Here is a 26,604-nt window from a genome sequence, read left to right as displayed (position 1 = left end):
CAGGCGTGTCGGTGTCGACGCAGCGAAAGAGCGCGCGACCGAGAGGCGCTCGCGCTCGTGCGGTCGCGGGATAATGCTGAATGCACGGGCTGTGTCGTGCCTCCTCCGGCGTGGATCCTCCTTTCGGACGCGGCGAGGACTTTTAAACGCGCGCGCGTGTCCTTTCACACGTCGCCGGTAGCGTAACGCTTTGCATAAGCAAGCTCCGCCTCGCGTGTCCTGCTCATACGAGAGAACTCCGCAGAATAAATATCATTTTCTACGCCTAGAGTCACGGAGTCCGTTCCGCAGTGACGTTTCGCGTGTCTGCTCGTCTCGCAAATTAAACGCGCTTTCATCCAAATGAAGAATTAAACTGGAAAGCGACGGCATGTCACTGTCTACGTTTGAATGCATCATATTTTCTTCATTCTGTTGTCAGCGGCGTCTATCAAAGTAATATTAAACAGAAAAATTGTAGGTGATGTCTTATAACGTGTATCTCTCTATATTAGAAATAAGTTCAAACACACTCTCGAGCAGGAAGGATATGCATTTAAATTTGAATATAATGAGTTAATTGAGAGATCATGCTCGATCAAAGCAACGTAATACTAACAACTGATCGACGAAAACCAGTTTTGTCGCGGCTATTCCTGTTCTACTTGATTTTATATAAACATACATATACATGTGTATATACATGTACATATACAACCCGGAAAGATTATAATTTAGCTTTTAATTAATACTACCGACGGATCAATATTCCTCGTGGTTATTTTGCTTCGCAATGAGAAAAATAAGTCGCTCCTTTTTTGAGGAATACGACGAAGTTTCGAGTTAATCATTGGGAGTGACTAAGAGATTTCGTCTTGTGACAGCCGTTTACTTATTATTCCAATAAAACTGGTAATAATTATAAATTAACTTTCCTGTCGCAATCTTTATAGTACTGTTTTAAATAAAGTAAGAAAAGTCACGCGGTTTGAACGTATATGAAAATTTTATGAGATAAGACGAAGAAAAAACGTGTAAACAAAAACTGTAACGATAATGTTTATCTTAATTAGGATTTCAAGTGTCTTGTTAAACGTGAGACATTCGACACGATTTGAAAGTAGTTAGAATCATGTCGTCGGGCGTCACAACGAGATTAACTTGACGTTGCGGTTAATTTCGTGGCCCCGACGGATATTAATTGTACTTTTTTTGTACAATGGGAAGTCCCGAGAGGAAGCGTGTAGAATCTTCTAACGTTTTCTTGCGATAACCTCCTGACATCTTTTTATAAACTTTTTTGGCATCGTTCATTCGTTAACGGAATAACTTTCTTATTATACTTGTCTGTCGATTAAAAGTAAAAAAATTTTATAATTCAAATTCAGGTTCTACATTTTACAGATATAATTATTTATTTGTTAAAGATGTTTATATACATTATTTTTGCATTAACGAAAGTAACGAACCAAATTTACTAAATAAGGATTGTGTTATTATTTTTTAGACACTTGAAGTCTTTCCTTGATCGTGATAGAGATTAAATTATCTCGATGACGCGCTAATGGATCACTCATATATAATTTCCTGTGTCTTGATCTTTGTGATTTGACTTGCTGTTGACGACAAACGGACGCGCTGCGGTTTCTCGCTGCGCGTCTTTCGTCTCCTCGTATCGGTATGCCACGTTGCACCGAGAGATATGTACGTCCGTGACTCGTACAGTATTCCGGTTGTGCATCGCGATGACGAAATCTCCGAGTCGCGATTCGAATCTGCATTTCTCTCTTCTTACGTACGGCCGGCCCCTCTCTTCGGCGCTTATATGGCATATAATATGCTGCGTAATGACAAGTAATTCGCTCGAGATGCTTCAATCCTTTTCTCGGCGAGAAAGCGTCATCCGATACACTCAAAAGGGGAACGCGAATGCGCGGTCCGCAAATGGAGAAAAAGTTTTGATCGATTATAAAGTTGTCGTAAATATTAAAAGACCACTAAATAGGATATACTGCTACTTACAATTTGAAATTAATTTGATGAGTAATTGCAAAAGTCTTATTTAAGAATTTCGAAGCAGTTTCTGCAGCTTATTTTTGTTGATATTCAAACATTCCTGGCTCGCGCTTTATATTAGCCATGCTCTAAACATTTATGAAATAAATTTAAAGTCTTAAAATACGCACACGCGTGATTTATCACATAAATTGGTTAAGTTACGTTGTAAACCATTAAATTTCAAGCTACGAGCTATCATCCGATTAAAAAGATACGACTTTTCGATAATTTACTTGGGGCTATTATGTGTCATTTTAAGCATCTTGCATAGACGGTCGTTGCATGTTATTATTAGAAAGTTGCTTACTTGACGTAAAGCAGCATTTATTATTTGCTCGAGGCATTTGTGCCTTTTTTGAGATTGATTAAAGGAAATGGGCACAAAGTTAACGACTCTGCGGATGATGTTTCATCGAGAGAATTTCGTATTCTACGTACATCAAGCAGCAGTATGTGTCAGCGATGCGTGTCGAATCAGACGATGCACTGAATAAGTAAAGCCTAACACGTGTGGTTCATTCATACGTCTGGTTGCCTACCCCCTTTATCTCTCCCTTACGCGCCATAACTTTATCTCTCTCGCTCATTATCTTGCCCCTATGCGAACCAACCTCAATTCATTCTCAATTTATTTTTCGCTCCCACATTTAATACAGTTCTATAGTTACTTAATTTCTTTGCAGTAGTTCAAACATTTGAATATAATAGCGAGTGAGTATGTCGCTTGATAAAATAACTCCCATCCCAATCACGTCTTGCGTCATTTCAAACAGATTTGCCACTTTAATAAAATACATTATAAAATTAAAAATATCTACACATTTACAAAATTTTATGAACTGAACATTTGTTTAATGCAACTAGTGGAAATAATTAGTTTAACAACTGTAATGCAATTTAATATTGTTGAGCATTAAATGATAATTAAGCATTTTTATCATGTCCCCTTAATTCTTACATATCTCTATCTCTATTTCACCTTTATTTAAAGCGACTCGTTGCTAGTGCAGCCGTAATTTGGGACTAATTTCGAAATTTCGTTTCTGGGCATCGTTCGTCTATTCGAGATTTTCAAAGAGTATTGCGAATTAAATAAAGTGGTCTCTTCACGGATATAACGTTACGATTAAATAAACACGTGTTCTCGGCTCTTTTACATACACGCTTCGCCGACACGCTATACATATACGTCGAATTAAGCGCTCTACCGGATAGCAGAAGAGAACACGTGTGAGATCCGCTTGCGCATCTTTTTTCCGTCTGCCTTTCCTTACTCCACATTTGTGTTTCCTCTTCGTACTTTAGACTTTTGTCTATATTGCAGGCGCGAATATCAGAATGTACTTTCTTAAAGTAGAATTTTTATATTAAAAGCTTATTTTTTCAAGATGTGTTAAATTAATCTATTCTTGCATAAATATTTATGCAGGAAAATTGCATTTAATTAATTTTTTATTAAAGACATTGGCTCCAAACTTGCTTAAAATTTATATTTGAGAGAAAAAGCTTTTTAGACACTCCCTTGCATTGTATTTCCTTCTTCGCTTTATGATTTTCTTATGTTTCTTGAGTCATCATATGCTATTTTTATATGTAGTCATGCCTTCCTCCTAAATTTCAATAAAATCGTACGAATCATCTGGGACTGTCGTTGGGTCACCGCGAATGACTCATTTCCTTCGACGACGATCGTTTCTATGCAGAGGATGTTACTCGTTTGCGTCTCACGATAATCCCGCATGTGATATTTAACCACAGATTGGTCACATTTTCTTACATTCATACATAAAAGGAGAGAGGTTGCGTCGAGTTCATTGGTGTGAACAGAAAATATACGCTCATCTCTCGATGATCTGAGATCTGGGTCGTGTGTTAATTTTGCAGAAACTGGGTTTTTTGTACACAGTCGCGTCTATTTTTTACAATCGTGAAATTTTTCTTGAACAATCCTACATCCAAGTAATCATAATGTTATCGTAATGTAACGTGAGGTTGGACAAATTCTTGTTTAATCACAATACAGTGTAGCATTTCGTCAAAAATGTTTATATTTTTATGAAAATATTTAGTTTGGCTTTAACTATTATCATTTATTTTTAATTTACTATTTTTTTACAGCGACGTGATTATTTTTTTACATGTACATACATATTTTTTATATTTTATTTCTATATTCTCTTATGTTATTATAGACTTTAAAACTATTTTAAAAAATATTTTTTTTTAACGTATCTTATTCATTATATCTTTATGCTCTAATTACAACGCTATACCTGAATATATTTGGAAAAATGCGGAGACTGCTTTTAACAAAGTATAATGCAATGCATAAACGTGCCCATGTCGAATCGTATTTGGCAGTCGTTCGCCTCGACGGCGAGCAGATGGAACAGGAAATGCCGCCGACTGTCACGGCGCACTTTTAGCTTGGAACAATTTAACACAGCTAGTCGTAAAGGGGTGCCCAGCCTAGCGTGGCCTGTCTGCATGTCTACGGTGAACCGACCTTGTCCCACAATGCATCCACCTCTGGACCCCGCCGTCGCTGCGGGCGTATGAAATTTTCGCAGCGCATTACACGAAGTCTGTGCACGGGCGGTGGAGGGGGCAACGTACGCACCGTACGCACCAAGATCACTCGCGTTGGAAATCCGCGATTAAAAGTAAATCACTATGAACGCGCGTTCACATCCGGTGTTTATCTATTTTGCGTAACACACTCGATTTACGCGAATCGCACAAAGCGAGTCGGAATGAGCGAGTGGCATGTGAGTTTCCAGTACGATATCGAAAGCGAGTGCGTAAAGCTCTTTTCACAAATTACTTACATGAGATTTGCGTTATTACGTCGGAAAGGGAGAGTCGCTAGATTCTTTTAAACGCGTATACCTTTCCTTCTTTTTTTTTTTACTGAACTGGAAGATGCAAAACGCCGAGCATCGTGTTACTTTGAGAAGCGAAGTAGTCTTGAGAGTCAAGATTCGTGACAAACTTACGTTTATGATCTTCAGTATATGTATCCTTATAGGTCTATACACGGAGAAAATTTTATAGTAAATATTACTATGGTGCCGCACTAGCTGCGGACCATCAAGACGCACAAGTTTAAATGCTGTAGTCTTATAGTAAAATTACTATGTCCATAGCATTTAATGCTACGATCAATGCTATAATTATAGCATTAAATGCTATGATCGTAGCAACTAAATGCTATAAACGTAGTAAATTTACTATAAGACTATAGCATTTAAACTTGTGCGTCTTGATGGTTCGCAGTTGGTGCGACAGCATAGTAAAATTTAATATAAAATTTTCTCCGTGTATTACCAGATAAAAAATTTCTAAATAGTTTCATTGTTTTACGTTGAGAATGAGGAAAGTACATTGAACTTTCGTAAGGCAATTTTCTGTCGAGGAAATAATATCTCTTCTGAAAGGTTAACATTTGCAAGTAAGACTCAACGCCAACTCAACGCAGAGAATTACGCCTGTTTATGAGAACCGCCGTACAATTTTCTACAGTTAATTAAATCGCAAAGTAATTGTCGATTACGATAGGAGTGATATTTCTTAATCGCACAAATTATAGACCACAAACAGGCGCCTAGTTTCGCTAACGTCGGCTAAATTTAGCTTAATGTACTTTTCATTTCTCTTTTTTATTTTGATTACATAAATTATAATTATATAATATAAATAATTATGTGAGGCATTTTACTACATACACATTGAAATTATCTAAAGAAATCTTGTACCGTATTTAAAAAAAGTTATAAACGTCTTTTAATATTTTTACATTTTAAAAATATATCTACCTTCTCAAATATAACAATTAGATGAGAAAAGGACAAATTTTGTAGTACTTTTACAAGGCTTTACAAGGCTACAATTCATGCAATGTCTATCTTTCTCGGGCGTTTTTATGCTCTTTTGTCTCGGCCTTCGTGAGAATTTCTAGAATGCGGACACAGGTACGGCTTCGCTTTGTCGTCACGATTGACGTGCAGCAAGTTCCGAAGCCATCCGAGACTTAACCGCACAGTAACGGAACCCAATAGACCCGCCCTGAGAAATTTCTCCCGCGGCAAGAAACATTGCGCGAGACTTTACAAACTGTGTTCGCATCGATGTAATATCGTACGTAATCACTCTTACGAGAAATGCGGTTTTGAGTCTTGCATTTGCTGCTATTTATGTTACTTCTCTGTTCGTACCTACCAATAATAAGAGGAAAACACCTTATGAAACTTTATAAAGTTTGATAGCGTATAATTTAGATGTTGAAATCCTTGGTTTCCAATCAAATCAGGATAAAAAAGATTGAAATATAAAAATAAAATATTTTTTTTAGTTTTAACATATTCAATAAATCCATTGGCATTTAAATTTCAATTCTTGCAGATTTATTCGTGGCATACGTTAATAATGTAGTTAGACATCAAATGGAAATAAGAGAAAGTTAAATTTATTATGAATTTTTTATAATAAATTGATATAATAATTCTGGAATTCTGTATTGATTCAATAAAAAATTCAATAATAAAAGTGACTCGAAATTTTTCAAGAAAAGAGATGACTATAAACAAAGAGCTTCGTAAGTCATAGAACATAGAATATATTTGCTGTTTAAATTTGTCGTTTATGTTAACAAATCGGACAACCTTTAAACTCATTGCCAATACAACTAAAGTGTTTAATGTGTATAATAATATGTATGGTCATTGGTCAATTATTCGTTTATAGCAAACGATATTATGATTCTTGGTCGTAATTTATCGATACCGTCTCACTGCTGCTATTCGACCGGTGTGATAACCAGGTGCAACAGATGTTATCCTCTCTAGTACATTGGTGGTACTTATGTACGTATAGTATTCGATAATCAAGCATGCAGTGTCGCGTGATGTAGACAAATAATCCGAAAAAGGTTCGCTGAACAATCTGAAAGATATCTACGAAAATTTCTATCAGCCTGTCATTTGATCGGTATTTATAATGTCATCGACAAACAATTGAAATGCAATTTTGTCTGTATCATATTCATAAAAGAAATATTTGAATTCTTATACCACATTTGTGTCCATCTCTACCAATGTAGATTAATTTTAATCTCAGTTTAACTTACTTTTTATTTCTTTCTAATTCTTAAGCTCAGTTTCACAAGTGTCAGTTAACTTTGAATCTTAGATTAACTCACTCTTTATCTCTGTCTAAGGGGGACATTAGAAGGAGACGAAAAGTGAGTTAATTTAAGATTAAAAGTTAACCGACACTTGTGAAACTGGGCCTTAGAACTAGAAGAAGATAAAAGTAAATTAAACCAAGATTAAAGTTAATTTACATTAGTAGAAATGGATATTAATGCATTAAATTCCACGACTATACGTATTCAAATAAGATTACGGATCTTTTCTTAAATGAATACTCGGTGTATTGCGTATCAGATGCGTCATGACTCTACGAGTGATTTAATCATCTACACTCGGATGAAATGCTTCGCGTTATTTTACTCGCGCCATATGTTGTGTATTGGCATTAAAACTCCCACATTTTCCGCTTAAGATACACCCTGAGTGCGTCAGAAAAATTCGATAAATATTACGGACGTATATCATAGTACGTAGACAAGCGTTTGTTAAGAGATTAGTCATCGCGCATACATATATATGTAGTTAAATGATTCGATGAATCACTTCGTTGCGTATTAATCGTGAACAATGTGATAGTCCGTGGATCTCTGAGGAAAAAAAAATTGATTATGTACATTGCACGTATATATATTTGTAGATTTGTTAAAAGCCTTGAAAAAAAAAATTGTTCGATTTTTAGGATTATTTAGACGTGTAAATTAAGTTAGCTAATTTTTATTTTTAATATTTTATGAATAAATAATTCTTGCAAAAATCTTGTTCTTTATTAAATGTGATGATAATGTAGAGATATTTGACATTTAGAGGCTCACGCCGTTTTGTCCTGTGTTAGCCGATCTTTATAATTTTTTTATTCTAATTCTATCATATCTTTATCTCGATTAGATTATCTGAAAAATTGCGAGTTGCGTATTATTGTTATCTCTTTTATCATATCTACTTATTATGTTATTATACCTGTATCTGCCGTATAACAATTGGAAACGTGCAACAGAAGTCACACGAGAAGATGCGGGCCGTATATTGTTTTCCAATTTTCCTTCGTCCGCGGTCGTTCTCAACGTTAGTTTTAGCGGGCCTCCTCTTTTTTCCACGCTAAATTCGAGGAACTCGGATGCGCATCGGTCGACAGGATAATTCTTGCTCGCCGAGCACGTAACAATGAACTATCCCTCGTCTTCTCCGAACAAAGAGAGTCAGAGTGCATGCCTTATTATTCGTGCACGGTGCGCCGGAGTATTACGTAATGGCGTGGCACAATTACCGGGTCAGACAACGCGCCGTATATGGAAAACGAAGTCGTGACACAAATCTCGATTGCGCCTCGCGCGTATACGCCAGACACAAAGTCAGTTAATACTCGTACGTTATTACGTGCGATTTATACAAATTACTTTCGACAATTGTTTTACACGCACGATCCAAGAATACGATTGATTAGCACCGCGAAAGATGCAGTCATTAAGATTATATTATATATTTATTTAAGAAGAAAAAGCAGTCTCGCAGTTTTATTTAATTTATAACAAAAAATAGTATTCTTATATAAATAATTAATTAAAAATTAAAAGTTTTACGTTTACCCAAACAAATGAGTTTAGCACATGAAACGTGATAGAAAGTTATAACAGGTAACGGGTTAACGTACCGGACATTTCAATTATCAACACAATGCAAAGCGTTTCCTTAATTGCGCCAGCACCGGCATTTTTAATGCGGATCGCAATACGATACTGTCGATACGTTCACGCGTGTTACTGAAATTGCATTCTCACGCGTGTCATTTATTGCACGTAAGTATATATCGTTATGCGTTCGCGCGCCGATTTCTATCTCGTTAAGTAAGTACCGGACAGTTACCTGTGTCGCGATTAAAGCAGTCGAGTGCCCGGTTAGAAAGGTTTCTATCGAATTTCACTCGGCTCACCCGGTTGCTGGTCAATTAATAATTATCTTTATTTTACGTTAACACGCGTCGTGTACGACAAAAAACGTTTTACGCATGTGAGGCGAATTATCCGCTTAAAATAGCTCGTTTGTGCGCACGCTCAATTCGCCAGGATATGTTAATCGCGCGGCAGCTTCAGAATATATCGTATTATACCTCTTACCTGCCTAATTAATAAGTTCTTATAATTACAACGTGTTCGGACACGCATTGTTTGTCCAGAATATCAAATCGTCTAAATAATAATTACTTGTCGCGCAATAATTTAAAATTGTTGTCACAATTAGATATTTCTTATCATTTCTACAATATTTTATTTTAATGTATAGATACGTGTTACTATTATAATTAATGTTAAAATACTAAACGATATCAAATGAAAAACGTAATATTTTACTTATACGGATAATAATAGATTAAAGTTTTTAAAACCAAAATTTATCCTCCCTAAAAAAAAGATTAACTAGTTTAAAACTTTCTAGCAAAAAAAAAAGGCCACATACATAATCAGTTATATAAATTTCATGCGTTTAATTTCCGTAAATTTTTATGCAGGTGCAGATAATACTGTTTCGTAGAGTAGCGATGATAGCAAAAAATGCAAGTATCACGTTATCATGTTATCACGTGTGCGAGGAACACGTTAAGCGTGTTGCACGCATTACGTGATGTAGGAAATACGAATTTTTGAACTCAATCGCGTAACCGTGACGTCGACGAACATATAAATCCGCTTTATGCTATTTTTCTCCTCGCGCCTATAATTAGCTATCATAATCGACGTGCTGCACGAAGGATGCTCACGATAAGACTGACGTCGTTGACCGCTTGTCGTTCACTTGTAACTTGCATTAGTCAGCGCACTTCCACGTTTCCTTTGTGTAGGAGGTCGCCCTGGGGGAATCCATGTAAAATAATGCGAGAAGCTCGTATATGTGAGGTATTCTCGCTAAAGAGAAAGAGAGAGAGAGAGAAAGAAACGCGAAACTGAAACTCATGTGAAGTACGACATACCGGGTGTACCGAAACGGTGCTTTAAACTCAAAGTGACTTGCAGCTCTTGTCCGACAGGTTTAAATGTACCGCAAATGTATACCCCCGCGCTCTTTAGTGTTGGTCAGATAATTTCTCGCAGCAACGTCGTTCCTTGTCAGTGACAAAGTTCTTATCTTTCTCGGTAGACACATACCAAAAGCCAAAGCCACCACGATGGCGGAGACACCGGAGCTGAAGCGTATCGCGGAGAACACGAAGATACAGAGTAACGTCAAGTATCACGCCGAGTTCGAGAAGGCGAAGGGGAAGTTTACGCAAGTGGCGGACGATCCGGAGACTCTCAGAATCAAGCAGAACAGTAAGATTATCTCAAATGTCGCTTATCACGGCGAACTTGAGAAGAAGGCGATCATGGAGCAAAAGAGGACAATGACCGGAGAAAATGGCGAGCAAATAGGTAAGAACTTTTCAACGGTGCGTTTGCGTGTATATATAAATGTTTTCTTTCTATTACTACTTCGTGTGTTTTTTTTTAGTTTAAAAAGATGTAATAAAATAATGGGAAATATAACCATACGTTTTTGTTTCGGATATTTTATTGTATCGTTTTAGACTGTAACAAATAAGCGTGTAAAAAACTTACTGTCACAAGCTTAAAAAGATCATAAGCTTGCTATGGCAAAGTTTGTCGCGTGATTTTTGAATTAGCTTTGGGAAAATGTCATTGATTAAAACATAATCTGTAATTTGATTAAACGGTTGGGAATATCTTTTTTTTATTTTTATATATATCAGTGTATTTTACAACTTATACAATTCTTTTAATAAGTTATATAACTTTTCGTCTTAGATCATTCTCTATCAGTAATCATACATATACCTATGATTTTAATCATATATAATAATATCACATGTTTAACTTTTAACATCTCAACTGTTGATTAACGACGATTTACGTAAACGGTATCTATGTAATCATTAAATTGCAGATTATACATTATATGTACGCATCAATATTTGTGGATTCGTTATGTATACTAATATATGGTTTGCATTTCATTTAAAGTTGTTTATACATTAAGTATAATACACACGTATTGCTGCAATCCATCCACCAAAACGGCGTGAAAATCAGACAAAATTCAGACGGACCCTTATCATTTTTGTGTCCATCTTCATGATTCATTAGTCATCACGTCACTCGCCATACCGTTCGTGGTGGGCAGATCGCAGATCGCTTCTTGTTGAACGTATCGCTAGCCTTTCTTTCGTACATTGTTGATATAGAGTACGTAGAGTACACAGACGGTACGATTGCACCTGCGTCGAGCATAAACGCCAATCCGCCGCCTGCAAGGACGGCGAATTCGCCGGTACAGAGGACACCAGGTAGGATCGCCGATTACGATCCCCTTAGCGAAGCGAGGCCGAGTCCCTATTCCGCAAGGCAAGCTGCCACCACTGTCATTTATACGAGCGACAAGGGACCAGGTGCGTTTACCTTCGCCTTCGCGGCTGCAATCGCTGCAGCAATCTTTCGCTGTGTAAAGAAGTTGCATGACAGAGTTATAGCGGAGAATAATTGCGTTAATTTTAATGTGATTTGTAGTAAGAAATCAATAACATTCTATAATATAATATTAATTTCTATAATTAATATTCTATAATATTAATATTATTATTTCGTGAATTATATAACGTAACGTATGCAGAACGAAGTAATGAGATAACAAAAGTCTTGGCTTGAGATAACAAACGAATGCGATTTGCATATTTAATATGTAACATTATTACTTTTGATTACATTATTACTTTTGAATTCTAATGCGATTAATGTTACGATCGATACTTGGGATTTGTGTTATTTATGTCCACGGACGATTATACATTCGTAGCTGTATCGGAATTATGTATTCACGGCTGTGTCCCAATAATTAAGATTCGCGAAAGATCAACGAAGGAAGAATTTTAATGATATATTTTTTTACCGCGAGATCGCATTCTGCGACTATTTTACGATCGTGTGAAACGGAACCCGCGTCCACGCGTAATTGGTTTTAATAGATCGTGCTTTAATCGGATTATTCTTTTACGGAAGACAAACGCTTAACTATTCCTATTGTATAACGCCAGACTTATATATATTACGATCGTGATGTCGCCCAAAGTTTTATTGTCTCCTCAGACTTAAACGCTCGTATACTTGCATCATTACGCCTTTATCGTTGTCACACGCGATTCATCACAAAGACAAATCGTCGAAGCAATTTGCACTGGAATTAATCGTTGCGACATTGCCGCGTGCACCTTGTTGGGAAAATAGAAAGTGTAATCGCGCCTTTGTTTAATGTTCCTCATTCTGTGGTTCCGTGTTCCCTCCTCGCTCAAACCCACGGAATTATTCATGTGGTAGATCGCAGGATCGCGTCAAATAACAATTGTTACTAACTGGAGGACAAGAGGATGGTTACGGAACGAATTAAGAATTTTTACCGTAGCGTATACAAATGTAGAACGTCATTTGTGTTATACGTCGCACATAAAATATTAAAAATACGACGCGTTTGCAGTAACGAATCCACCGACACGAAAAATCGGCTCGGTTGCTGACATCGACCCAGTGAACGAATATTACGGATCGTTAACGCCGGCCACAACGATAAACAATAATCAACATCAACCTCAGCATCAACATCAATCACCGCCACCGCCCTCCAACGTTGGAGTAAATATCTTTTTTATTGCCTATTGTCGCATTGTGTTGTCTTTTGTAACTTATTTGTTACGCGATATAAAGCTTACATGTCTACTAATACATGAAAGGAATACATTTCATGGAAAGAATTTAGACTGTTACAAAATAAACTTTTAAATAAGTTTTTTAAACAATTGGGACCAAAATAGTATAAAATATTGGCAAAAAGTAGGTTTTTAAATGTATAATATGTAAAATGAATATGCAGTTTTACGAATCTCTGTTTTCTATAACGATGTTTTTTTTCCGCAGAGAGTGTACAGAGCGATGTATGACTACGAGGCGCAAGATCTCGACGAGGTGAGCTTCTGCGACGGTGATTTGATCGTCAATTGCACAGCCGTAGACGAGGGTTGGATGACTGGACTGGTGCAGCGTACGGGACGACACGGCATGCTACCCGCTAATTATGTCGAACCGGCGCAGATTTAAATATTTTTCAGGTCGAGCTTTCATTCGCTAATTGTTGGCCGCCATTTCGATTAGAGTGCTTAAATTAGGGCGCTTTGAGAAGCCACCCGAAGAAAGAGATAATGTTAAAAAAATTTACGTGATACAATACTCGAGATAACGCTTCTACTCGCCTCTTGTTACTCGGCCGAGATAATATGTTTGATCGAAACGGCAAACTGTCATCTTAGAAAATCAGATAATCAGATATCTATTAAAGTGTTTCACGAAAAATCTTGATATAAATTTGAGCTTTGATATAAATTTGATTACTTTTCTATCTTGATATCAACTTGTCCATGATGTCTGTTTGGATAAAGTTGAGTATTTCACAATATTTTGCTATATTATATTGATAAAAGAAACAGATCTATGAGAATAAACACCAAAATCAGTTTTATAAATGTCCGAAGACGTACGTACGTCTTGAGTATCCACAAGTTGAGTATAACTTGACTACTAGATGACAAAGTTTCGTATATTAGAATTCCATGATGGGACCAAACTTTACATAACTGCAATAAATTATGCCTATTGCAATTAAAATTTTAAACAACTGTGAAGCGACACAAGCCTTGACCAACAATTAAGAAGAATTAAGTATAAGATATTTCTTCTGCAATGCAGTTTTAAAGCGTCACTTTTATTTTTTTACTCTTAGCCACAGTTATATCATTCCTCCGTTTCGATATGTTTTTTAGAATTTAAATTATACGATTAAAATATAAATATCAAGAAAGAACATTAATTTGGTTCAGTTGACAGTTGACTTTACGGACCTTTTTTTGTTAATCATTATTTTTATTGACGAGAATTTTATGTTACTTGTTATTCGATATAAACTCTGACTAACACATCAATTAGATAGATTTTTATATTTCCGACCATTTTGCATTTATAAGTAGTACTATATTCTTGTTTTTTATAATAATATATTATCTCTTCTTTTCTTTTACTTTTTCGGAAATACTTTTCACAAAATAATATTTTAGTTATAATATCCAAACTTTTTTCTGAACGAAACGTAGGACGAAATCTTCTCTTATATTCGAAAAGAAATAATGCAATGTGCCTTATACGTATAGACTGCTAATTAGTAGCGGTATGGATTTTTTATCATAATGTAAATTATACGAAAGTGTATCGGAATAGGATATTCAAAGAAATATCAACAAATTTTTACTTGCCGATTTAATGTAGTTTAATTTGATGTAAAAAAATTAATTGATATAATCCTCTACCTCTTCCCTTAAAGATAAAGCAGATTGAAATAATAAGAAACATAATATTATTGACGCTAAAGATGCTGACACTTGCCTTCCTTTTTGATAAAATATGAAAATTATTGTTAGGTACCGTTACTGATTTTCAATTAATTAACGATCTAAATATAAATTAATTAACCCATATTTTATTATATAGTTCTTAAGTTTTATTTTGTATGGTCCACATATATGCTTCGCATTTCTCTCCAAAATTCCATTTACATTGTTGTAATTATATTATTTGGTTGACGATTCTGAGGTTACCGAACATGAGATTTTATCGAAAATCAATTGATATCTAGTTTATCTTAATGTCGAGCACTTTTTAATTGTAATTTAAAATTTTATGCAATATTAATCGTATTGGCTAACATGACAACTAATTTTCTAAGATTTTTCTACTTTGGCGATAATCATGCCTATAAATTGATCCTTGATAAAATGTCGTGTTTACCACCACGGGGTGTTTCTTAGTGCCTTGTTATTGCGTGTTTAAATTAATATCAAACTGGTTCCTCAGAAATGTATCTACATCCCATTTACCTGAATAGGCAGATTATATTGTGGAACGATGTCCGATGGAACTGTACAGATTAACGAACCATGTAAAAGTTATAAGTAATTCGTTATCTGCGAGTCACACGCGATGTCGTTCGACCTCATTTATAAACGAAGAGAATGATATTTTTGGAAACATGTTATTCAGCACTCTTGTAATTATTAGCTCGCTGATAAGAGGATTTCATATTTTAATTGCAAGGTACAGAAATATATGTTAGCGTTGTGTTTAGACAAATATTATATTATCATAGCAAATCATAAATAATGAATATGTATGTTATGTAAATCTATGGTTCATTATTTTTTTTTTTTTTTTTAGTAATTGCACGCTCAAATACTGCATCCCTTTTCTATCTTCTTTTATCGATGAAATTCCTTTCTTCATTATGAAAATTCCTAGTCTTCTGAAAAAACAAGTCGCAAAGATGCATGTACATCGTTTTTTATCACAGTATATATATATAATTTATTTTCATTCGCACATACCTATTTAGTCATAAACTTGATATTCGCAAAGAAGGATCCTTTTGTTTATATATAAATGTGTTGTTTCATTAAGATAAACATTATGTTAAGAGAGATAAACATTATTGTTTCTTCACAGAGTTTAACGAATGACTGTTCTTATATTTATTTTTCTAATAATACTATGTTTATATTTTTCTTTGGATATTAAAAGAGCATCTATCTTGACATTACCACGCGCTAAGTTTTAATATCACGACGATGGTAGAGTATTTAATACTATTTGAAGAGACATTGCAAATTCCATTGATGCCGTTGGCATTCAGCGTTATCGCAAAGCAATCAATACTCAGCCACGTAACAGATGATCGCGAATTCAATTAACTGTGAAACAACGTTTATAGCCAAACAATTCTTAACGTAACGAGATTGCAAAATCGAGTAAAAACATTTAGTATGCAGAGATATAAAATATGCATATTTATTGAAAGTAATATAAATACAATAAAATGATAATTATCACATAAGATAGTCAAGATTCGCTGCATCAAGTGCATGTTTGAAAGTCTCTGAGCTTGGTCCATCACAAGATTTATCGTCAATCCCGGTAACTTGCGTGATCATGCGTGAAACCGCTGAATTAACATTGGAAAAGATTAAAGACTAAGATATACCATTTTTCAGCATTAAGGTATGTTGCCGAGAGAGCCGTGGATGTATCGAACTTGCTCGACCTCGCAATTCGATCATTTCAAGCGTACATTTGTCACATTTGTAATATCGTTCTATCTTTGTTAGATTTCATTTCTGTCATATGTCATAATCCAACCCAGATTACTTTGCAAACCTTTCTAATACATCATAGAAGCAACTTTGTATTGTATGCTATAATGAACACTATATCTCTTTCCGTTAAAACGAGATATTTCAGCAAGTCAATCGGTAATTCATCATAATTTTTGACACAATACTGCACGATACAACATAGAAGCGTGGCTTGAAAATATGGATGATACATGGGTACTCCTTAATAAGTAATGGAAAGAAACTTAAGCGTTAGCCTGACTAATTAGACCGCACTGTCTAATTGTACGGTGGAATGTGCAAATATAAAGAAGATTCATGGTTAATGATGAATGTTAGCGCTGCTTCTTGAACATAGATGGAAATGTTATAAGCAGGAAATGTTTGTCAGTTATTCGTATTAGATGTTAATTGTATCGGTGTTATTTATTAGCTATCTTTTTAGACTTGTGTTTTTACGACAGATGCAAATTGGTGTAATTACGTCGAAAGAGATTTGTACAGTTTAGTTTAATTTCCTGCTTATATAAGTGTGCCCTGAACACACTTGTCGCAATGAATGTTGTGTAGGATGTTATATTCAAGGCCATATGGACTTAAAATGAGCGTGGGCAAAATCTAACTTTCGAGCAAACGTTTTTTCGGCCCGTACACATTTGTTAATGAAACAGCGCGACTTTTGGCAATATCCAGCGTAAATTGTGCGGTTGAGCAAGATGAAAATAATATATCTCGCAACGAGTTTCTTAACAACTAATGCCGTTACAGATATGAGAAGCTACGCGAATTTAGGGGCTAATACTGCGCGTACAGATCTCGACGGAAATAATGCAATTTATTGGACGTGAGGGATAAGATAAGACACCTTGGTGTGCAGGGATACCAGGCGCAGGTAACAGAACCGATGCTGCAATAAATCATCGCCGTCATTGAATGGGAAATTCGTGCCAGGTATTGGAAGAGTACGTATATATTTTTGCTTCCGAAAGAGAGTGTTTTTCGGACTCGCAATTTTTTTTTCTTTATACGATCTTACCGCCGTTCGAAAAAGATTTCGTTCCCGAGGCAATTTCTATGTAAAACTTTACAAAATGACGCTGGACGAGCCTGCTCAAACGTAGATTTCGATCGAGCCGAAGGAATGTAGAACGCATGACGGTTCGCCTTCAGCGAAAAACTCGGCTTAACGGTTAAGCCACGCGCGGTTAACGCTAAATGTCAGCAATCTCATCCTCCTCGTCCTCGACTTTCCTCCAGCGAATACTGTGTAGAATGCTAATGTAATGCTCGGACGAGACGACGTGTGGCGAAGAGTCCGCGTGCTGGCAGTGTCGTTTTGTCATAGCGTGAACGAACCGTTTCTTTCTTTCTTTCTTTTTTCTCTCGTTTTTTTTTCTTTCCCCCGCAACACCCCCAGTCATACGCATTTTAGCCTGCCTGCTAATATCCGGCGAGGTCGGCGAACGTCTGATCCATCTCGTCGGCGATCGCTTTGTATTTACAGCGCTCGTTAACCAGCACGTCTGCAACGAGAAGGGAGGGAAAACGTGGTATTAGTGGACGGTACGATGGTTAATCGGATGTACATTTTAATATAAATTTTTTTAATTGGAAAGAGAAAGAAAGAACGCAAAGAGCACACAATCTTCGTGGTCGACGTTTTGAGATTGGACGATCATTACGTCCGTTAAAGCGACTTAAAGAGTAGGATGAAGGAAAATTTATGCTTGTAGCTGGATAGAGGTCCTGTTACCTAAAACCTGAGAAATAGCATTGGCTTTTCGGTCCGGAAAATAAAGTATAAGATTGAAGCCAATATATATACACATACATATTTGGAAAAATATTTTCAGAAATAAATGTCTCGCAGTCCATTTTACCTCGTTAAGGAACAGGGTGTTTCGGGTATGAAAGAAAGCAAAACAGCACGTCAGATTCTATATAGGTATTTTATTTATCCTATTTTCTGAAGTATTAGAAACAAAAGTGGTCTTGTACAGCTTTTCGACAATTTTAAATCGCGAGAGCTACTTATTTGACGGAAAGATTATCAAGAGGATATACTTTCAGAATTCAATAACATTTTATTAGTGACACGTACAGAAAGTCGGATGTGTGCTGTACTTTTCTTTTTGCTCTACTTACCGCACGTTCAATTACCGAAGCAGCGTAATGCAATTAGAACTCTGCGCTAGAAATCGTTTTTTGATTGCAATTGTAATTTCGATCTAAGCGGCGTTTTCGAAATAAATAATTAAATAATCGCGGCTCAGTGGCTGCTCTGTGCACGAAAGATCCGGTAGTGGGGTCGTTGATAAATAGAAAAAAGTAGAGTATATTGAACGCGGAACGTATTTATAGTACATTGATTTTAGTTACGATGACGAAAGTAATACGCGCGTCGGACGGCCGTGACTCGACCGCGATCGAACCGCACGATGTCGATAATTCGATTAACGGCCCAATTAATTCGACAGCGGACGCGGATATTCGGACAGCCGATTTAACCAACCAATTCGGTGAAGGTGAGGTCCAGGTCGTCGCAGATGTATTTGTACTTCTCCTTTTCGTGGACGAGCTCGTCTGCAAGAAAACGTAGCGTCGTTAGAGAACGCATTCGGCTATACCATATCCTCGTCGGTTGTACTTTGATACGTTTGATATGAATTAGGTGCATTGATAATTTGCGTGAACTTTGAGATAAGATAAAATTAAATGATATCATGAACTTCGATCCTTCGTTAATTATCGCGTATACATGGAATGTTTGATTTTAAGCGGGGTGAAAAGAAGGTATATAGAAATTTTTGCACGACCGTTTGGAAAGGATTCTTTTAAAAGGCGCTCGCGGTCGGGAAGCTGTGGTTTCAGCAACGAGAGCGGGTTAAAAAAGCGTAGGCAGGTAACTTACGGAAGATGTGTTAAGCGCAAGCTAGATTTGTAAGAAAGGCTTTCGGTATTTTTTTTTGTGTCGAAGCGTTAGGAGAATGGTTAGTAGCCGCGTTACACGCCATAGAGCTCGAAGAACGCATTATCCAGGCCGTCCCCGACCTCCTTGAATTTCTCCTTTTCGGTCACCATCTCATCTGCAAGCATTCGCAACGTTATAGATAGCCGTTAATTAGTTAGAGAGACTTCGTCTACTGCGTGGCGTGTAAGGTGCTCGAGGAAAAGAAGTGTCGAAGAGATGAAAAGTGTTTAATATTGTTAATACCGCGCTAGAGGCAGGTATTGTGGATCGGCCAAGTAGGATAGCGGTGAAAATAATTGAATTTAAATTAAATGCTCAATACGTTTAGATAAGTAACACGAATTTTAACGCGTGCGGCTAAAGATGATTCTTCGATTATTCCTATTATCGCCATGTTCGCTAAATTCCTTTTGTTAGATATAATTTGTACCTTATATTCTATTCTCTTAACTCTATATTAATAATTATATTATTATGGTAATAATTTATATCTATGCTATTTTTAACTTTACGGTAATAACTTTTTTCATGTATTCTTCTAAGTGTGTTTTGACAATTAGACATGTTACTCATGAAAATGATTCCTTTTTATGATAAAATATCATTAATATAATTTTGTATCAGTATGATTGCGCCAATAAATCAAACTAAAAAATCTTTATATCTATAAAATAATTATTTCATGATAAATAAGAGACAATCGTGAAGTTTCGATATTGTAAATAGGGAGATTTGTCATGCATTTTAAATAGCAAAATCGGATTAAGCAGATTTACTCACCGTAAATATAAGATATACGTACCACACTTTCTTCCTTCATCATGCATTTTGTTATGAGACTGTCTAACAACAAGGCGATCACAGTGTTATCGCGTTAAACAGTAGTTATACGTCGTTATGTTAACGGTAAAGGATTAATGTTAGCGCAGGTAAAAAAAAAACAGAAAAGAATAACGACACAAACAAAAACAAACACACTCTTTTTTCAAAATTAAAATATATATTATAAACAGTTTTATAATAATAGCAATATATAATAATCAATTATTATTACAATGATATTAGTGTTATTATCGTTCCATTCATTTTATTAATATTAAGTAAATTAATAAACTAAAACTCTCTCTTAAACTCAAGTATCTGCGTTTTCCGTAATTTTTAGTATTATTCAGAAAGAAAAGAATTGTGGCTAACAAAAATCAACGATAGGACATGTAGGTAAGTCTCGTGGTTGTGCTTTTCGCGATTACTTTCCTGATTTTTAAATAACGCTTGCTCGTGGCGGCGTTAAATTAGAGAACAAACGGTCGCGATATTTCCGGGTGGCCTTTCGATAACGTATATGCTATACTCCATTTTGAATCGGTTCATCGTCATCTTCGCATGCATAAAGATATAACGTTTATGAGATACACACAATTCAAAATAGTCCGAATTTCCGACATTATTTGACCAACAACGTGGATATTGATATCATACGTGATCATAAGTCACGTAACAATTAATACGCTTACTATGTTGACACTACAACTGTATCAACCAAATATCGATTTGTACAATACAAATCAACGCGATGTTAACAAACTATATAAAAAGCTAATTATTAAAATTAAAGCCTTTATATGAAAGGCAAAACGTTTATATTTTTTCGTCGTCAGGAGTCGTCAATCCTGAAATATATTCGATCTATTCTATTAAGTTCATCGTTAGCTTTATGATTGCTCAAATGATCATGAGAGCGATGATAATATACATGCATTTATATATCGGAACGGGAAGAGGACGATGCACATTCCTACATCAAAAGGCCATCCAAGAATATGTTGCAGGAAAAGTGCTACAAGAATAACCGTGATGGATTACGACATCGAGGTCGGGGCAGTACACGCGACATAAATTACGCTTTTTTTTTTTCAATAGAAAGAAAAAAAGATTGGAAGAAAAAATTTCTCCACGGAATTAGCCGATGCTCGATGACGAGCGTGAAATAGCAGTAACATTAACGACAACTGTATCAATTAATATCTAGTAATAGTAATAATAATTCGTGGCGAACCAAGCGCCGCGAAGTGGAATATCGGATATGCGTTATTTCGACGATCGATCATTATATTTCCGGATCTCTCATTCGCTGTTACGTTTCGAAACGAAGCACGTTCCCTGCATCGAGGTTTGACGTTGGCCGTGGTTTAGTATTTATATTGTAAATATATACAGGCACGATCGGTAAAAAAATATCAGAATGACTCAGCTAGCACGGGAAGCTGTGTTGCGGCATGGACAAAATAGCCAGTTGCTTCCCTGTTTGTATCTTAAGTATTACGATCAATTTTTCGTAGGCTCGAAGTTAAACCACTCTGTAAACGTGATACACGCATATGTGTCTTGCCATAGGCCAGATAATTCTCGATTATTTCGTACTACGAGGAAAAAAAAGGGCTTTGAATTCTGGCAATACTACGTTGGTGATATAATCGTAATTGTTTGATTGAATATTGCACAACGAAGACAAAGACGTACTACGAAAATATATATTTTTAGAAAAATTTCTGGGAGGGCTTGGCAGTGGAATCCTCTTAAATGCACGATTATTGCATTCATTATCGTCTTTGCTTTCATCGGCGGCAATGAGAAGATAACGCGACGCGACATAATCTCGCTGACAGACGAAAGAAACTGACGAATCTCTTCTCGCGCGAGCTGAGCCGCGTGGAATGCGGAATGTAAAATGATGCGAAAAGTAAATGAACACTCTGTGTCCCTCCATTATATACAGTCCTGCTACGCGTATTGTACCGAGAGAAGCACGCGCAAATTCGATGAAATGCTCGACTGAGCGAATCAATTAAAGGATAAAAAAATTTTCATAAGTCACTTCTAAAAGATTACTCAATAATCGTTTATCTTTAATGGGGAGAAGGAGCCTGACTTCAGGTATCAGACGAGTCGAGCGTAGTTTACTATATAATTATATATTAATTACAATATTATAATTATATAATAGATCATATTTGAACGTCTTTGACGCATAAAATTGATTTCAAATTTCCCATCGAACTTCTTCTCTCGGTACAAACAATCCGATCCGTCTCGTCTCCGTTTCTTTCATTTTTTTTGTCTCTAATCCCTACTCACGTATTCCTCCCACGGCCAGTAATTGTTTTCGTATAACGAATTCAAATCGCAGCGAGCTCGAAGACGCCTCAAACCCGTCGCAACCATGCCTCAATTTTTCTCAAATTAAAATTTAAAGGCAGACTAAGCTAAAATCTAAAGCTAAAAAAGTCAGATTTCGATTACAAGTAACTTCATATTATGTACGGAACTATTCTGCCGTCTGTCCTTGTCGCGTATTACTTATTCCTCCTCGTTCTTCCTCCTTTTTCTATCTTTTACATCCTTCCTCTCTCTCTCTCTCTCTCTCTCTCTCTCGTTCTCTCTGTCGTACCGATCCTTTCGTTCTGTATCTTCCTTACTCTTCCTCACACGCATACATACACATTTTCTACACTTCCTCTCATCTTACATCAGTCTGTCTTGCGTCACGTGCATACAAATAGACACGCAATACGCACGACACACGTATACACACACATACACGCTTGAGCACATACAAGCACGCATAATACGTACACGCGGATGGACGTAATGGAGGGTATAAGGCTAGCCTAAAGACTGCATTTTTATTCGTTAAATGTAAGGTGTGCACCACGAAGCGCTCGCGCCGTAACGGCGTATTTGTTTCTCTCATTCACTTCTCGTTGCCGCCGTTCTGCTATTTGCTTCCGTTTGTTTTTCTTTTGTTCTTTTTTCCCCTATATCTATCTCCCTTTCGGATGTTCTCTCGCTCTCTACAAACGTTCTCGCGTTATATGCGTTTCCGTCCACCGCGAAAAACACGATTTACATGTTCTGGATGTCATGCAGGGTGGCCTCCATCTCCTCCTGTAGCAATTTGTTTTTCTCTCTCTCGGCCGCGAGGTCGTCTGCAAAGATCACTGGTTAAAGGGAAGTAACACACGGCAAGCCACACGCGTAACACACTGCGTTTCGGCGGTTAGATGGGTAAATGCGCAAATAAAATACGGCGCACACACACACACATATATATATATATATCCACACAGGGTGAAAAAATGGGGTTTGCTTTACGATTGTCGAATCATTGTGTTCCTATATATTGTATAATAATTAGGAATGTTCCTATATATTATAATTAGGAAAATTGATTAGAATAAATTCTCAAAATTTGATTTAACCACTTCAACTTAAGCTTTCTGGTTAGAAACATTCTTAGCAATTTCTCTAATCTCTCAAAAAAAGATTAAAATATAAGCAGTGATTATCGTAATAATTACTTTCTTCGGTATTGCTTTATTTATAACATCTGTTATCAGGAATTCAAACCTTTTGTGTGCACAGCATCGATTCTTTATAGGAACCTAGGTGCTTAAGTAGAAATGATTTCTAATCGTTCTCAATATCACTACAAAAACTTTTCCTTGAATTCTTTCTCTCTTTCCGCTTGATAAGAAATTCAATTCATATTGTAAAATAATGGTTTATCTGAGATAAAATATCTATACTAACACACGTCGACGCATTTATTTAAAAAATTTACTTGAATTCAAATAAATCGTGTTATTGAAAAGAATGATAATAATATATCAACGTGTACGTATTCTATTTTTGCCGTATACGCACCTTCGAGCCTGTCAACTTCCTTCTGGAGTTTCTGCACGGATCTCTCCGCAAACTCGGCGCGTGCTTCAGCCTGCGAAAACGCAATACTTTGTCAGTCAGAAAATTATACTTTAAGTGAAATTATCTATAGATTTCAAGAAAAAGAAAAACAGAGCAAGAAATTGTCCGTTTTAATTATCTTATCTTATGGGATCGTTTTAATAATTGCATGAAACAGAGATATAATCAGCAAGATTATGGTCGTTCTGCTTTTTTTGAAATCGTTGAGATAATTAATTATAATTATCAATGCTTCACGCCATGCAAGTAAAACAATTTCCACGTCACACATGACTGCAACTACGCTATGTATCTGAATCTAGGCCTTGAAAGTTTAGTTGCAACACTTTATTGCACGATTAATATGCTTTTATCGAGAACAATGCTTCACTCTCTCTTTTTCGGACAACACGCTCAATGAAAAAGAGAAACTTACGATAAGTACTTCGACACATTTGCATTTGTTGTACCTCGTGATGCGATCTATGGAACTTTATATTTCTAGGTATTTATACAGGCCTCAAAAATTTCTGGCGTTCTTTTTGTAAAATAGTTTTATACCTCACGTACAAATACAAAAATTAAATTAATTTCTTTTGTAATTATTTATCATATTTAAGTATCGTTTTATTTTCGAACATTATTCAAAACATTAATTTTATATTTTTCTACATTTTAATAGTAGATGATTAATATAATCGAAATAAATGTGGAAATTTCTGATACATATTTCAAAGTATCTTAATCCGTGGTAATCTTAATCCTTCGCTTTTACCTACCTCTTTTAATTGACTATCGAGAATCTTCACCTGGCCCTCGAACGTCTCCTCTCGTTGCGTCGCCTGTGTTTAATCAAGCACAACAAAAAGACAAAACGAGCTTTCGTTAGTTCACCGCAACGCAGAAAACACTGTTTAGTTACTTCTAAAATAATGGGGTCAGATGCAAAACGACAGGGGCACGCGAGTTAATATTTTAGTGGCAAGACCTACGACGCGAGGATGGATCACACGTTAGAAAATGCAAAGCAAGACACTCCCAAAGGATGTGTACCTCCTTTAGACGGGTGGTAAGGGTCTTAATTTGGTTCTTGTATTCCTCCTCGCGCTGGTTGGCCTACGTACAATTACGTAAATATTATTTCTTATACGATGATTTAACGATAATTTTCTCCGAAACATACCGGCTATAAAATACCTCAGAACGTTTAAGAGAAGGTACTCGTTTCAAAATTAATGCTCGATCCAATTATTAGCATATACTTTCATCGACATAATTTATGATTTACAATTAAATTGGGTATTATAGAAAAAACGGTATAATGCACTTTCTTATTCATAATATTTTCCGGCATTTTAGACACGAGTTAATTGGTGATTAAGAAAATCTTTATAATATAAAATGAGAATTGGGGAGGCGATATGATCCACGGAATTATGTTTCGTTCTGATTGCGCTGTACATGGGGCGTAAAATAAATCATTTACCTTTTCCTCGGAGACCTCGAGGGACTTCAAGTTATTGCCGACGACACGCAATTCTTCTTCAAGCTCGACAATCTTGCTGTAAAATTAATTAGCCATTTAATATTGAAGTTTATGAATTGTAAAGGAAACAATATTAAAAATTACAGACAAACGTTTTCAATATTTTTGTATACAACATTTTATATTTTTTAGGTAATACTAGAAGTTATTTGAGAATGATGTATGAGGTGAAGTTCATAAAGAAAAAGATTTATCTTAGTATAAAAAACATTATATTTTTATCGAGTCTTTGTACCAATAAGAAATTTTTTAATGTACAGTATATAAAAATTGTTCTGCCTATACATTTTAATTTATTGCACCGTTTGTCAGTAATTTTAACTTCTGAACGATATAACGAGCGAACGACAAAGGAGTTGCATAGTGCTGCACATGAAGGAAAAGGGACATGGCGAACACATGCGTGTGATTGCACTTACGATTCGGAAAGCTCGGCCTTCTCTTCGGCACGCTCGAGATCCTGCTCCATCATGACTAGTTTCCTGGCGACCTGTGATCAACAGCCACACGTGTCATGCGCAAAAGCAAAGGTAATGGAAGTGGTCATGAAATAGTAATATAAAAAAAATAAAAATATATATTAGGTGTTGGCATGCAGAGACGCATAAAAATCCGATGTTTCCTGGCTTCTAGGGCTCCATCCGGCTGCTACAAGATTAGTGCAAGTGCACTGTGCCACAACGTTAATTAAAATTACGCATGGGATCGCATCTACGTCTATAGGTAGCTATTTAATGCAAATGTTTTGTAGATCAACCAATTAAATAAAATTAGATAAATAATTTCGGATGTATTTGAAAAAAATGAATAAACTCAACTGCAGTTTGATGTGATTCAACATAATTTTTGCTTATTTAGACGTAGATGGTGTCGTGGAAAAGCCATTATTACTATTGAGGTATTATTCAGTAGG

At 36.0% G+C, this 26,604-nt stretch overlaps 2 protein-coding genes across 4 annotated transcripts in view; one reads left to right on the top strand and one right to left on the bottom strand.

The window, feature by feature from the left end:
* Positions 1-15,448, top strand: part of LOC112457954 (LIM and SH3 domain protein Lasp) — a 28,603-nt gene extending 13,155 nt beyond the window's left edge. For 2 of the 3 annotated variants that reach the window (XM_025021294.1, XM_025021295.1), the window contains exons 3-6: positions 10,317-10,588; positions 11,419-11,622; positions 12,702-12,856; positions 13,139-15,448. In XM_025021294.1, the coding sequence (XP_024877062.1) occupies positions 10,317-10,588; positions 11,419-11,622; positions 12,702-12,856; positions 13,139-13,318 (811 nt within the window). In that variant the 3' untranslated portion in view covers positions 13,319-15,448. The remainder of the gene's footprint in view (positions 1-10,316; positions 10,589-11,418; positions 11,623-12,701; positions 12,857-13,138) is intronic. The other variant, XM_025021296.1, reaches the window with a different exon arrangement.
* Positions 15,449-18,361: 2,913 nt separating this feature from the next.
* Positions 18,362-26,181, bottom strand: LOC112457958 (tropomyosin-like; the record flags this gene model as incomplete). Its single annotated transcript, XM_025021301.1, has 6 exons — positions 18,362-19,014; positions 24,107-24,176; positions 24,925-24,987; positions 25,199-25,261; positions 25,632-25,707; positions 26,111-26,181. Coding segments are annotated over 6 exons (423 nt in total), but the record flags the coding sequence as incomplete, so codon positions are not given.
* Between the last annotated feature and the right edge of the window lie 423 nt (positions 26,182-26,604).

The sequence above is a fragment of the Temnothorax curvispinosus genome, unplaced genomic scaffold (genome assembly GCF_003070985.1).
Source record: "Temnothorax curvispinosus isolate PA1 unplaced genomic scaffold, ASM307098v1 QBEX01008507.1, whole genome shotgun sequence".
In the NCBI taxonomy this organism is placed as follows: Eukaryota; Metazoa; Arthropoda; class Insecta; order Hymenoptera; family Formicidae; genus Temnothorax; species Temnothorax curvispinosus.
The sequence above is the reverse complement of the archived record's forward strand: the minus strand, read 5'-3'. Positions and strand labels throughout refer to the sequence as shown.